The 15,082-nt window shown below is 45.2% G+C and overlaps 1 protein-coding gene across 1 annotated transcript in view; it reads right to left on the minus strand.

Moving 5' to 3' along the window:
* BEST2 (bestrophin 2) overlaps positions 1–14,875 on the minus strand; it is a 28,005-nt gene extending 13,130 nt beyond the window's left edge. Inside the window, exons 1-4 of the mRNA XM_048490385.1 lie at positions 14,798–14,875; positions 4,742–4,921; positions 2,863–2,957; positions 1,095–1,328 (exon numbers count right to left, since the gene is read on the minus strand). Coding sequence (XP_048346342.1) covers positions 1,095–1,328; positions 2,863–2,957; positions 4,742–4,893 — 481 coding nt within the window. The 5' untranslated portion in view covers positions 4,894–4,921; positions 14,798–14,875. The remainder of the gene's footprint in view (positions 1–1,094; positions 1,329–2,862; positions 2,958–4,741; positions 4,922–14,797) is intronic.
* Between the last annotated feature and the right edge of the window lie 207 nt (positions 14,876–15,082).

Genomic DNA, 15,082 nt, shown 5'->3' on the forward strand with positions numbered 1-15,082 from the left:
TTAAAGTAGAGAGAAAGATTTACTCAGGAATTAACATACTTGACTGTGAGGAATAAAGATAGAGATCTGTTTCTGGCTACATCCCCAGCTGAGAGAGATCTGTGAGCTGTGGAACTTCTGAGAAGAAGAAGGATATTTCCCTCAGAGTAGCAATCTGGAGACAATCAAGGAATGTCACAAGGAAAGAAGGTGTTGACCTCGCTATCCTATGTAACTGGCCTTTCTTCTTACTATCCCCTGTAGGGTGGTTCTTCTCTTGTTGTACACCAGGCCTTATTTACTTCAACAATTCTGTGCTCAGAATTTAATTTACAAGCAAGCAAGGTGCATGGGGAGACAGGGATCCAATGCCATTTTCCTGACTTGAAAGGGACACAGGGATCCAATATTTTTTCCCATTGGGGACATCTACATGCTCTGATAGACTACACATACGTTTCCCCAGGTGGGCAAATAGTAGATCCCCAGGACTGTTTCTAGCAAAGACAGCATTGGGAGGAAGAGGTTAAACATTGTCTCCCAACAGTCCTTATCCAAATTGGGCCCACACTATTGTCAATGCATGTCTTGTCAAGAGGCCCATCGCAGGCATTGGGAAGAGAACAGGATTTGTCTCAAGGATGGTTACAGGCCTTCAGTCATTTTTATTCATTTGGCTACTCTTAGGTTTTATCATTGTGTAAGGAATGTTGTGAACTTCTCTAAGTCCATCTTGACAGGAGACCTATACATTCAATAATAAATCAATAAAATAAAGTCTGTTTCCACAAGTGACAGTTACGTTTTATTTTTGTATTTTCTGCCCCTGTAGTTTGACTAATTCTAGTTGAAGTATACTTTCCACTTCCAAGTTATTAATTTAAATGTATTTTAACTGTATTAGTGGCATTCATAAGCAATACATAGCAGATTAAATGGTGTTCTGAGCATCACTATTAGAAAACAGTTTTTTTAAGTCTTGCTATCTGACCAGCCCCAACACTAGAGGAAAACATCTAAAGCTGTCACCTTACCATCTTTCCCACAGCACTCCCATCCCCGTAATCACATTGCCTTAATAGGAAGAAAGATTGTCCTGTTTGTGAAGAACTCACCTGCTTCCACCACATGGTCAATGGTAGGGAACCGCTTGAACACTGCAGTGCTGACTGAGCGTAGGATCAACACTGCTGACAGGCTGCTGTACCGCATGAGTGTCCGCCGATAAAGCCGGCCACGTTCATCAGTGCCATGCACAGTCCCACAGATTACACACATCAACGGGTCAGGCATCGGCATGCAGGTGTATTGGCTCCACCACCTGTTCACCACCAGTGTGACATAGAAGCCTGAACGAAACCAAGAGAAGGGGAGAAGAAGAAGACTTTATTTACAGTCAATGACCAGATGTAAGAGAAGGGGAGGGCTCCAATAAAACTTGGCAGTCAAGTCTTAACAGTCAAGCAGTCTGCTCTGAGCTAACTTGAAGGCTTAAATAGAAGGCCTGGACTCAGTTCCAGAACCTGTTTGCAAACTATAGCTCAGTCTTGGAAACATAAAATAGCAAGAATGTATCTGAACATCTGCAAAGTGCCTTTCCCTCTGCAACGACTAACCAAACCCAGACCCCAAATACACACAAAATTAAGAAACCAGACTTTTAGATATAGGATAATATTGAGCAGGGCTAAGAATAGTTCTTCTGGAACATATGAGTCTAGCATCCTGCTTCACACAATAGCCAACGGCTGCCTGGGTACAGGGCATTGCTTTCAAATAGCTCTGAGCTCCAATATCACTTCCTAGATCCGTGATGGCGAACATTTGGCACACGTGCCACAGCTGGCACGCGGCGGCCTCTCGCCAGGCACATGCATGCCCGAATCTCCCCCAAGCAGGTCACCGCCATTCCCCCTCTGTCCGAGGGAGAAGGCAGCCACCTTCTCCCTGGGGCAGAGGGGGAATGGCGACTGCGACCTGCTTGGGGCCACCTGTTCTCGCGGTGCGGGAGCCGGCGGCACCAAGCAGCCAACCCCCTCTCCCCCTCCCCCTCCACCCCCCATCCCCATCAAGCTTTCTCTGCCCATTGATCACAGGGTCCATGGCCTGCATCTGTGTCTGGCATCTTCAGAGGTGTATCATAGAGGGAAGTCACAGAGTGTAACACAGCGTATAACAGACTTCCCTCTGTGATACACCTCTGAAGATGCCAGCCACAGATGCAGGTGAAACGTTAGGAGTAAGATCCACCAGACCACAGCCACACAGCCCGGAAAACCCACCAGAACCTGTAAAACCTCAGTATTCAGGTTAAATTGCCGAATTGGCACTTTGCGATAAATAAGTGGGTTTTGAGCTGCAGTTTGGGCACTCGGTCTCGAAAAGGTATGCCATCACTGTCCTAGATGTATGACTTGCACATGTATTAACCAGCCACATTCCACCCAGTTTTCAGGTAGAGCTATTAGAGCCCATTTGCTGTGCCCCGCTTTGACAGCCTGCAAAAACTCATATCCAGACCAGGAGCTGTTCTTTGCTTCTATGCCTAGAATTTTATCCTTTATCATCCAGCAACCCTAGGAGTGTCAAACATGCAGCCTGGCACTGGCTTGAGGACCTGATATAAGCCATCTCAAGGGGTTCTGATCTAAGCTGGTGAGTCTGCTGGGAGGGTCACCAGCTGAGGCAGCCACCTCTCCCCACCAGGCCCCAACTGGACCATGTCATGAGTTCAGAGGAGTTCAACACCCCTGAACAACCCTATGCAGCAGGCAAAGGGAAAACAAGAGATTGAACTCTGCCAGTTTCAGATTACTTCTCCAACAGATGGAGCTGGATGAGGACACATGCGGCAGGGTGGAACATCCCGTTCCAGCATCTCACCCAAAACAAAGGAGACGGGAATCAGGTTGGCATAGTTGTCGCAGTAAATGACCAGTTTTTCAAAAGACCGTTTCTGATCTTCATTTAAGACAAAGCTAGAGGTGGGAATAAAAAGGAGACAAGGATTAAGAGGGCGTGTGCTTGCAGCAGGCTTCTCACACCCACCGGGACATGCAGGGACAAGCTTGCCAAGATTCACCTGTTCACACTCGTGCAAGAGGAGAGTCTCGCCTGAAGGGCAACGACAGGCATTTAAATGCAAACAATGACTGTCTGTAAACATTAGGATGGACCTGCACATAAATATTGGGGAGACCTCTTACACCAGTGTTTTTCAAAACCCAAAAGCCAGGAGCTAAGGACTTCTATTACTCAGATATGCAAAAATGGGCATGAGCGTCTATTCCACATACACTTCTACTAACAGCGAGTGATATGCATGATCACTTGCTGTCCTAGACCTGGGAGCTGATTTGACACCAAAGCTGTTTCCAGATGGAGGAGCCATGGCTCATTGCTAGCAAATCTACTTGGCATACAGAAGGTCCCTGGTTTAATGCCTGGCATTTCCAGATAAAACAAGAATCAGGTACTAGGCAGAGGCGTAGCAAGAGGGAAAAATGCCCAGTGTACCAATGAATTCTCTGCCCCCGTCCCACCACGCCACACCCCCACCACGCCCCTGGAACGCCCAAGCCACACCCCCACAGGGGTGTGCGCCTGGTGTGTTGCACCTCGCCCCATCCCCTTGAAGCTACGCCACTGGTAGTAGGTGATATGAGAGACCTCTACCTGAAGCCCTGGAGAGTCACTGCCAGTCTGAGTAGCCACTACTAACCTTAATGGACCACAGTCTGGTTCAGTATATTTCACATGTGTTCACCTTGTGAAGGTTCTTTTACTGCAAATACACTCATAGCAGCAATGGTGCATGCGTGAGGTGAGTTTCCACACACTTTCTCTGACTCTGGTTCCCTAGGGCCACCCCCCACATATTGCTGTAATTGGTAATGTTGCTATAATTGGTAATGTTAATTACCAATCAAGAAAAAAAAAGCTCTCTGATGGTTCAGGGCGAGGAGTATGGCAACCATGGAGGACTTGGACATGGAAAAGGCACTGATGTTGGTGAGAGTGGGAAAAATTGTACTTTCCATCTCTATGGCAGCTATCCCACTTTGACTTACAGTTTTTTAAAAAGATATCAGCAGGTTTAGGAAAAATTATGGCAAAGCAGCAGAAAATCCAGACGGTGCATGAAAGAACCATGATGTCATGTGGAAACTCTTTAAAAACTGACAAACAGACCCCTGCAGCATGAGACCAAAACAGTTGGGTAGCAGGATAGGAAAATATGTCTATATAGTCTAGTGCTGAAAATCAAGTAGGGTGAGGATCTGAATTCAGTCAGATGGCACTTTGCAACCAGCGTGACAAAGGAAGCGTGAAGATGCTTTCAAACACTACCCCTCAATACTAATATTTCCAAAATTCAACACCATAATGAAATGGGAGCAGGAACAGCCACATAAACAAATTCTCCTGGGTTGGGCGGGGCAGAGGGGGGGAGCTGAATCTCTTCTATAGGCTCTGACTGACTGCCAATTATTTCCAGATCACTCCGAAACAATATAATTATTGATGTTATAAAACAGGGCGATGGCCCTCTGGGGAGTGCTATATTTATACATTAAACACCCTCCCAACAAACACACACACACCACTAAAAAGAAACTGTCTTAGGAAATCGGAATTGCTTTATGGAGCTGTTTCAAGGGTAACTGGACCAAACAGAAGATGTATCACCAGTCCCTGGGCAGTGATGGGATGTCAACATTTGCCACAAATAGGAGTACGCCTCACCAATACATCCACTTACCGATAGGTGATACTGAGTCCTACATATAAGACGAAGAAGACCAGGAACTCCTTGTAGAGCAACTTGTAGATGCTTCCTCGCCAGAGCAACAGGAGTTTATAGAAGCCGCCAAATCGGGCATTGGCCACACGGGCTGTGTATGTCACCGTCATTGTTGAATACAGAGATTAAGTGGGTCTCCTGCATAGGAAAAAGCAAGGTTAGGTCTCCAGAACTGAAAGCACCCCACCAGCAGCACCTTCTAGGCTTCTGCAACGATATACTAGCATTTAATTCATTGCAAACTCACATTTTCCTCATATTCCTGCTTTGCTCCCTCTAGAGAGGGAAACCTTTAGGGATCTGGGGTGGGCGGAACTACTGTTCTAATTGTCATCAAAACCTTCCTTCTGTTTCTCCAGTGAATATGAAGAGATACAAAAGACAGCAAGAGCACTGAGAAAGGGAAGGATAGCCAAAAGCCCCATGGGGAACTCTATTCCCAAGGGGCAGGTAATTCCTGACCAGGATGGCCCAAGATAGCCTGATCTCTTGGGAGCTAGTATGGTGTAGTGTTTAAGAGGAGGTGAACTGTAAACTGGAGAGATGAGTTTAGTTCCCCACTCCTGCACATGAGCAGAGGACTCTTATATGATTAATTGGATTTGATTCCCTGCTCCCACACATGAAGTCTACTGGGTGACCTTGGCCTAATCATAGTTCTTCAGAACTCTCTTATCCCCATCTGCCTCACAAGGTGTCTGTTATGGGGAGAGGAAGGAAAGGAGTTTGTAAGTTGCTTTGAGACTCCTTACAGTTGAGGCGAGTGAGGTATAAATCCAAACTCAGAAGCTAAGCAGAGTCAGCTCTGGTTATTATTTTGTTGGGAAACCAACAAAGAATTCCAGGATCACTATTCAGAGGTAGCCAATGACAAATCACTTCTGAACATCTCTTGCCTTGTAAACCCCATGAGGGGTCACTATAAATCAGCTGCTCCAATATCCCTCCCTGTTTTTATTGTTACCTCAGGGAGGTCATGTAATGTCCAGAGAGGAGTAAGCAATTTCAACTTCCCAAGTAACACTGTGGGAGACCAGCTGACCATTGGTAAATAATTGTCTTTCAGCCTCAGTGATCTTATCTAGAAAGTTCATGTCATTAACCATACTGATGACTTCTCAGTAATAAAGAATGTTATTATTTATGAAAAATGGGTGGGTGCATGAATAGTGGGTTTTTGTTTAGGAAGGGTTAGGTGCGCTAGATCGCTGAAGTTTTCTCTCCTTACCACAGTTCAGGGTGCCCAGCTATTACTACATGTGGGTCCTGAAACTATGGGAATTAACTTTCCCGGGGACATAAGAGACTGCTTGGTAAAGAGGCAGAAACGGGCAAGATCCATAATCTTTGTTCACGATAATCATTGGATCCAGCCCAGTATAACTGTTAAGCCTGATCGTTTCCAAATAGCTCTCCCTGACCCAAGCAACTGACCTGGAGGGGGTGAGAAATCATTTCAGGGACCTAATTTTTTCCACTGCAAGGATGTAATTGACAATGGAGAGTAGTCTCTGTCTGTCTGTACTTTTTCCTCTTATCTGCTACATGAAGTTGGTGTGCCTTTTGCCGTGCAGTCAATTGAACATGACTGAGAAGATACAGAGATGGGATTCCTGCTCCCAAATTTCTCACAAGCAGTAGACGAGAGTCTTTTTGGGCCTAATGTGTTTAGCCTGGAACACGTTTTCATTAGCCAAAGCCCATCTCAATAAATGCATGGAACAAGTCACTTGGGTAAGTAAATATATCCATGTACATACTATACACACATACACGCACACAACTATCCAAGACAATTTTTTCCCTAGATCAAAGTCAAAAGGTCAAACAACGTAAGAGACAGCAGGTGTGTCCCAGTGGTATGCATAACACAAATTAATGCCAAATGTAATCAAATGAGCATGGGTGTAACCCACCCCCATTAACTTGCAATCTATAGTGTAAACAAACAGCTAAAGAGCAATACTTGACCCTGTAAAGACGCCAAAGAGAATACAGTTTAGCACTGGAACTTCCTTAAGGCATGTCCCATTCTGATCCCTTTTACTGGTTACCATATTAAACTTTACCATGAAAGGACAGACAGATTTTGAAAAAAAACATAGAGGGAATTACCATAGTCCAAAGGTAAATTGATTCTGGGCAGATAAATTAGGGACAGTTATGAAAAGTTTAAAGTTATGACATTAAACTTGATCAAAAGTATCACTGTAACAGTAGCTCTGGGGTCTCAGGTAGTTTTAGGAGTGAGTAATTTCTGTCCACAGGGTCACCTACTCCAGGTTGGGAAATATTTGGAAATTTTGGGAGTAGAGTCTGAATAGGGTGGAGCTTGGGGAGGGGAGGGAGTTCAATGGGGTATAATCAGTGGTGGGATTCAGCAGGTTCGCACCACTTTGGCAGAACCGGTTGTTAAAATGGTGCTTGTAAACCACCAGTTGTTAAATTATTTAAATCCCACCACCGGAACCGGTTGTTAAATTATTTGAATCCTACCACTGGGTATAATGGTACAGAGTCCAACTTCCAAAGTGGCCATTTTCTCCAGATGGAGAGATCGCTTGGAGATCAAATGTAATCCCAGGAGATCTCCAGATACCACCTCGAGACTGGCAACCCTATCTTTCTCCCTGATTAGAAATAGTTGACCAAAGCAACTTTTTTCACCCACATTCTCACACACACACACACACACACACACACACGCACACACGCACACACCCTCAATGAGGGTCTATTATTTCCAGAAGAAGCTACTGGAAATTGGGAAGAATCAAAACAAAGTAAGTACCATATGGACAACACAGAAGTGGTTACCACTTGTAGTTATTGTTGGAGCTGAGTAAAAAGTCAATGATGCAGAGTAGAATTGATACCTTAGTAGTGATGGACAATCGCCATCATCAGCACCACCCTGGCCTTATTTCAAAAATGGCCAATTGCAAGAACCATCAGAAAATGAGAGGTCTGAATTGACCGGGAGAAGGAGGTGTTGCATGGCACCTTATCTTTCCAGAGGAACACGTCCTCACACTTGGAAATTATGCTACTTACCTGGATGGAATGAAGGTTTCAAAGGACAGAATGATTTATTGCTGCCCTGCTCAGTGTGCATACATTTAAAACCTATGGGTAATGGTAAAATTGGCTGACTCCTGAAGACAATTCTTTTAAAAACTGTAGTACTAAATTTCATTCCCAAGGGTTGAATTCACACTTTGCATTTTATGATGCATTTGCATGCCATGCCCTTGTGGCGCAGGTGAGATGTGATAACTTTTCAATCATGAATAGAAGACTTAGAAGTTAGGGAAATTGCATGCATTCCTTTGAAGTTCTCAGATCAGTTTCAATAACCAAGGAACATGAATATGCAGCACCTTCATTTTTGAGGGCCTAGTTTGAGGACTGCATGCATAATTAATAGTCTCAATTTAAAATTACAAGCGGAAGAGCTTTTGGGAGCAATGAAGTCCTCCCCACCCACCATAGCATTGTCTGCTGCAAACTGGGTAAATTTAAATGCCAGGCTTAGGATTATACATCATTCCTAAACCATTCATAGTTAGATTTTATACAAAACAAATTTCAGAAATAAGGGTGTTGTTACTTGGCTAAGAGAACAAAGACAGACAGCAGAGATTACTGTGGCATCTTATAGACCTAAGGTATGTTCAGAGTGCATCTCCCCACATTGCTGGTTGCACGATTTAGTCTGAAACTGGAAGAACAGGAAACCTAAAAAAGGGGAGAGAAGGGCTAAATTATAGGGGCTTTGCACAACAGTCCCATTTTGGGTTTGCACCTTGTCAATCCCTTGGCCTTTGGTTTGGACTTCTAGAGATCAGTTTGAAGATCGGCACAAAAAATCTGTGTCACTTATGGGTGCTGGATCAGAGTGAAGAACACCCAAGAAATCCTCTGTCTGGGAACCATTTTGACTGCAAGCTTATTGTGGTGTGAGCTATTCCAGACTTCTGTACTGTGCCTAATGAAGCAAACTGAACTCTAGGAAAAAATAACCCTTTGAATCATATTATCTCAGATGTGCTTCGTAACTGAGTTTGTAGAAACATCTGGTCACAGGCTGTGCATTCCTGAGGGGAGGCAGCTATGCCACAGCAAGAAAAAGTGGAGCAACAGCGCAGATGAGCCATCTCCCAAGGAGTGTAGCTGCACGTGGTCAGCCTCTGGTTGGCACAGGAGAAACACACACTGTGGATAAGGAATGCTAGTGCAGGAGTGACAGCAAGGAGGAGGTAGGGTTGGCCCGTGACTGATAGGTCAGCTGACAGCCAGTAGGGGGGGGGGCAAGGAACTGGGGTGCAGGGAGATGCCAAAGCCAGCCCAGAGGTGAGGAAGGGGCAGGATCAGGCAAAGGAGGGCTGAGGGAAGAGCCACCCCACATGTGCCCAAGGGGGACCGCAGAGGTGCGGGAGGAGCACCCCCAGGGGGTGTCAGGAAAGTATTGGGAAACTGCAGAGGTGACATAGGGCCATAGGGGTCAACAATGACCCTGGCAGCTAGAGGGAAAGCTATGCTGGAAAAGGTGACCCCTCTGAACAAGTCCATTTCGTGTGCTGGTAGGAAGGTCAGCACAGTTGCCACAGGCACCTACAGAGAGTGGGAGAGGGGGTCCAAGACCCTCTTCATCTGTGCCTGCCCCTCAGCAACACCCAACACCAGGAAAAGCAAATTTTCAAGGCTGCCAGCAGCTCTTGTGATGGTGGCTGAGAAACCTCCACCCAGCAATCCACCAGGGAGGTGGGCTCAAGCCACTCACAGTGCCCTGTCTAGACACTTCTGCTCAATAGTGGCCCCATCAATAACCACGTCAAGGAATGGCCTCGACTGGGCGGGGGACCAGCACTGTCATCCATGGCAAGAGGGGCAGGGTCACCTGGAGATGTCTGTGGGCTCTAAGGAGGCTCGATGGCCACCTGGCCCCTGCCAGATGCCTAGCCAGGAGTAGGGACCCCATCCAACAATTTGGAAGCCACCCACAGTGATGGCTTGCCTCCCTCAGTGGCCCCTGGTGACCCAGCAATGCTGAGAGACTGCAGAACCATGGATCTGGAGATGGCAGACCTCTCAGCAGGGGCAAACATCTTCAGGTACTCAATGACCAAAGGGTCAAATGACAGGAATACAGGAGCTGCATCTACAACAGAGAGACAGTCCATGAAGATGTCCCCACCAGCACAATCTCCCCACCAGCACCTACTCACTTGGTACTAGATGCCATCCTGAAGGAACACGTGGGGCCCTTGACAGTCAACACCTCCATCAGCTCGCCCCAGGGGAATATGGCAGAGATGGCAGCAGTTCCAAGCGGGACCCTCATCAGAACATCTAGGGAAGAGGGAGAGGGAGGGGGCTGGGGGTGGGACCCAAATTTCCACTGCCTGGTGAGGGCAGCTTACTGGGGAAGCAGGGGGACATCTTAGAGCTGGTGATGCTCTCCAGAGAGGAAGGGTCTGTGAGGGAGTCACCTCCACCGGCAGCACCTGCATGAGGGGCAGGGGGTGTCACACAGAGCATGGATAGCAGGTGAGTCCCAGGAAGGGCAGGCAAGATGAGCTATTCATCATTCAGAACCTCCATGCTACAACCAGTGACTACAGCAACTGGTATGACAGTTCGCATGACCACATCAGGTTTGGCCAGGCCATCCTGAGGGCTCACTCGTAGGATGCCCCCATGGCCATCAGACCCCATACTCTTCCTTGCCTAGCAGAAGGAATAATTCCAGCACTTCCTGCAGTCTGCCACTGACAGTTGAGCATAACCAAGTTCCAACACTTGTTCAGGGGCTATCTGCCAGAAGTCGTGGCGACAGGCTGTGATGGTGACCTGCCTGTCTGAGGCCAAGTGTCTCTGGCACTGTCAACCACCAAACAAAACAAGTGCACTTTCTTGATGTCCGTCATGTTGGGCTAGAACTGGTCCTCAATAGTCAGCCACGAGACTGGAGCCATAGCTGCAGGTTTACTCATTGAAGAATGGGCATTCCTATGCCCAAAGACATCTTGGGGCTAACGTTGGCTTGTCCTCTGGTTCCGTCCCCTTTTGCGCCAGTGTGGGGGTTTGTGCCAGTGCTATACTCTCAATGCCACCCTTGCTTACCCTCCTGAGCCATGCCCTGATACCAGTATAATTGCCTTGGAGCCAATGTGCTGGCCATTTATACCGGTGTTGAGGCCACACTGCCTCCACAGCCTTTTCATGCTCCTCCTTGTGGATTTCACTATTAGTCTGAATGGTAAAGGAGGCCTCAGGAAAAAAAGTGTTTGTGTAGGTCCCATTCCATTGGAAAGCCTGTCTTGTCTTCTCACAACAGTCTTTCTTTGCATTGCAATTTGCTCTTGTTAAGGGACTCCCAGAATGCAACTGGATAGATCCTGATAAGTCAGATGATGATGCATCATCTTGCCTAGAAGTAACCATTGACCTGAGATCATCACCAGCTGCAGCCTGGTAGCATTCTCCCCTGCCCCCCGCATGCCTTTGAGACATTCCATTTCCTTTTTGCCTGCTTGTTTTTTTTCAAGTTAAATGGAGAATTCAGATTTCCCCCACTGTGCAGACTGCAATCAAACCTCCCTGGCTTAACAATTCCAGTCAAGAACGTTGAAGGGGGCCTCCTCCCAGATGCCTAAATGAGCACTTTCATTAAAGTCCATTTTCCTCCCACCAAAGATCTAAGGGCTAAGGCTATTGTGTGAGCTGAACTCTCTCCCTCAACAAACAGCCAAACATCATGTTTGGAAGGTAATTTTTAAAAATAATGTAACTTGGAGAAAAAATATTCTGTCCCAGGCAGTGACAATAGTTGGACTGCCTCATTCTGGACCAGGTGTAGTTTCCAGGTTCTCTTCAAGGGAAGCCCCACACAGAGTACATGGCAGCAATCCAACCATGAGGTTACAGAAGCATGGATCAGCATAGCCAGATTTGCTGAGTCCAGGAAACAAGAAAGTGGGCAAATCAGATGCAGCTGATAGAAGGTTCTCCTGGCCACTATGTCAACTTGCTTTTCAAAAAGCAAGGCAAGAAGATCCATGAGCACCCCAAGCTCTTAACCTGCCCTGAAAAAGCCAACATCTTTCAATTTGAACAAGTGAAACTGGTGTAGAATATTAGCCTTTCCAACCAGCATTAAATCTATCTTGTCTTGATCTGGATCTAGCTTTTTCTGTCTTAGCTACCTGACCATAGCCTCAAAGCCCCAGTTCACAACCTGGAGGCTTGGATAATAAAATGCAGAGCTGGGTGCCATATGCATATTGATAACACTCAACCCTCAAACTCTGGACAATCTCTTTTAGCGGCCACATATGATATGAACGAAAACATTAGGAAGAACTTCCTGACCATCAGGGCTGTTTGACAGTGGAATTCACTGCCTCAGAGAGTGGTGGAGTCTCCTTCTTTGGAGGTTTTTAAACAGAGGCTGGATGAGCATATGTCGGGAGTGCTTTGATTGTGTGTTCCTGCATTGCAGGAGGTTGGACTTGATGGCCCTTGTGGTCTCTTCCAACTCTATGATTCTATGAAAACAATATCACCTGATAAGAAAATCCTATTGTGGCTTTATTGAAGGGGCAGCAATGGATGCTTTCTCTCCAGGCCATTGGTAACCCTAAAGTAAGTATGCACCAATGTGGTGTGGGAAGATGTCTGCAGGCCAAAAAGATCATAAAGTGTTAACTGCTCTGAATTGGGGTTATTAAACCATTCTGGACAACAGGCTTGTTCTGCCTGAGGCAAGTGTTTACCAGAAGAAAATCATGTTGGAGTCCTTACAATGTAGAATTTTACCAGGATACATGATGCCCTCTAGGAGTGAGATCCAGTCATCTACATCACAGTAAGCAGATACGAGCACCATGAGCAGCGTAGAAAGCAGATCCCTGGTGAGTACAGTCATATACCCATAGATTAAAACAAATACATAACCATAGGTGGCCACTCTTTCAGAGAACTTGTTAAAGCTCCATGGCAGTGGTTCTCAACCTTCCTAATGCCATGACCCTTTAATACAGTTCCTTATGTTGTGGTGACCCCCAACCATAAAATTGGTATATATAAAATAGAAAAAGACCATTTTCCTATTGGTCTTAGGCGACCCCTGTGAAAGGGTTATTCAACCCCCAAAGGGTCACGACCTCCAGGTTGAGCACCACGGGTCTAGGGCCTGTTTCAGTTCTGTCCATAAATTCTCACCAGAGTCAAGGGGCAGAAAACATCAGTCTTCATTCTGCCTTAGTAACCATCTTTTAAACAAAAAAGTGTGTGTTTTTAGTTTCAAGCATTCCCAATATTTAAATAATAAAAATAGTTTACAAATGATAGCAACCAGTTTGCTCTTAAATTATATACAAGAGCTGCAACAAAAGGATCACAGTACCACAGGAAAAAATATCCTTAAGTTTATTTAAATTGCATTTCTTGATAATGGCATTACTTTACTGTTACATTTTCATTTATGTTTTGCGTCAGCCAGTCCATTTGGAACAAAGTCATGCATGTTCCTCTGTGACAGAAAGCTTAGAAACCTAAACATACTAAATGTGGAACTTACTTCTGATTAAACATTTGATTAAACATTTGTAAGACAGATCTGGGCTCTAAAATCTTCTTTTATACTAGAATCAGCCCAAGAGAGTTTGACTATTCTTCCTTGTTTCTGCTTCTGGCCATTAAAACAAACAAACAAACAAACAAAAGTTTTAAAAAACCCAAATGAGTTTTTTAACCACTTTGTAACCATCACTCCATTTCCAGGATAGATGTCAACATTTCTATTTTGAAAGCATTAAAACAGCCAAGAGATCCCTGTTTTACAGATGGGAAACTGAGGATAATGGCATATGACTTGTCCAAGGAAATCTACAGGATGAGATTTCAGTTTTAATTGCAAGACAAGACAGTCACAACTCTAAGACGTAAATTGGGGCAAATTACCTCTGCTTCCACACTGGTTCAGAAGTGCAGACTTCTTACCATCTCCCACCCCCACACACATAAAATATACCATAAGGCACTGCGCTTCTCAGAAGAATTATAACTTTTTAAAAAATTTTAAAGCCATGGAGAAAAGAGAGTTTTAAAAAAACTTTAAAAATACATAATATTTACTCTCTTATCAAACCTAAACATATTTGAGGTTTTCATGGCATAAAGTACACAACTTATAGCATTGCATATAAACCAAGTCCTACACATTTCACTAACTGCAAAAGAAAAAAATATCTATTGTCAAAGGCTATCATGACCAGACTCAACTGGTTGTTGTGGGCTTTCTGGGCTGCGTGGCCATGGTCTGGTAGATCTTGTTCCTAATGTTTTGCCTGCCTCTGTGGCTGGCATCTTCAGAGGTGTATCACAGAGAGAAGTGTGTTACTGGACACAGTGTGTAACACACTTCTCTCTGTGATACACCTCTGAAGATGCCAGCCACAGCGGCTGGCAAAACATTAGGAACAAGATCTACCAGACCACGGCCACACAGCCCAGAAAGCCCACAACAACCAGAAAAAAATCTGTTTCATAAGATTTTTAGTGCTCACCAACATTCCCAATGAAAAAATTGAAAGGAGTTAAACATTTTGAGTGAAGAAAATTGTGCCTTGAAAAGCGTTTCTCTCATTTTAAAGGAGAAAAAACGATTTAATGGGATTTTTTCCAGTGCTCTCCCAAAATTTTCCAATTTTTCCATTCAAAAATAATTTGTTAAAAGATCCTCAAAAAGAGAGGAAACATTGTTAAAAAAATATCTGGACCACCCCTCAGCATTCACATCTCTACTTCTCAGTAGGTGACATTTTCCAATAATAATTTGAATGGAATTTAAGAGCACCGAAAGAAGCGTAGGTTTTGCAAATATTACAGTGGAACCAGAACATCAAAGGTGCCAATGGTAAGAAAAGCAGCTGTTTCCCAGGCTAGGACAAAGTGAACATGTCCATATCCTTGGGCTGAAGGAAAGAAATTTAACACTGCGACACTAACCTGTACAGGAGCGCAGCTTCACCTTCAGTGAGAAGATCTCACAAGCAGGAATATCCAGAGTGCCAACACCCTTTTCCCTAGAACCCAAATGCAACTGGGAAAGCTGCTCTTAGGCAAGGCGGGGTGTCTAAAAACAACTCAAGCAGCCCCTGCTGGTGTTTAAATATTTAGGAGCCTAACCTTCCGCTCCCTGTATTGACCTTTTATACCTCTTCCCAAGACTTGGCACCAGAAGTTGGAGGGAGGATTGAGATGGGAGGAGTGGGAGGCAGATATGAATAGCCT

The sequence above is a fragment of the Sphaerodactylus townsendi genome, linkage group LG03, assembly GCF_021028975.2.
Source record: "Sphaerodactylus townsendi isolate TG3544 linkage group LG03, MPM_Stown_v2.3, whole genome shotgun sequence".
NCBI classification, from domain to species: Eukaryota; Metazoa; Chordata; class Lepidosauria; order Squamata; family Sphaerodactylidae; genus Sphaerodactylus; species Sphaerodactylus townsendi.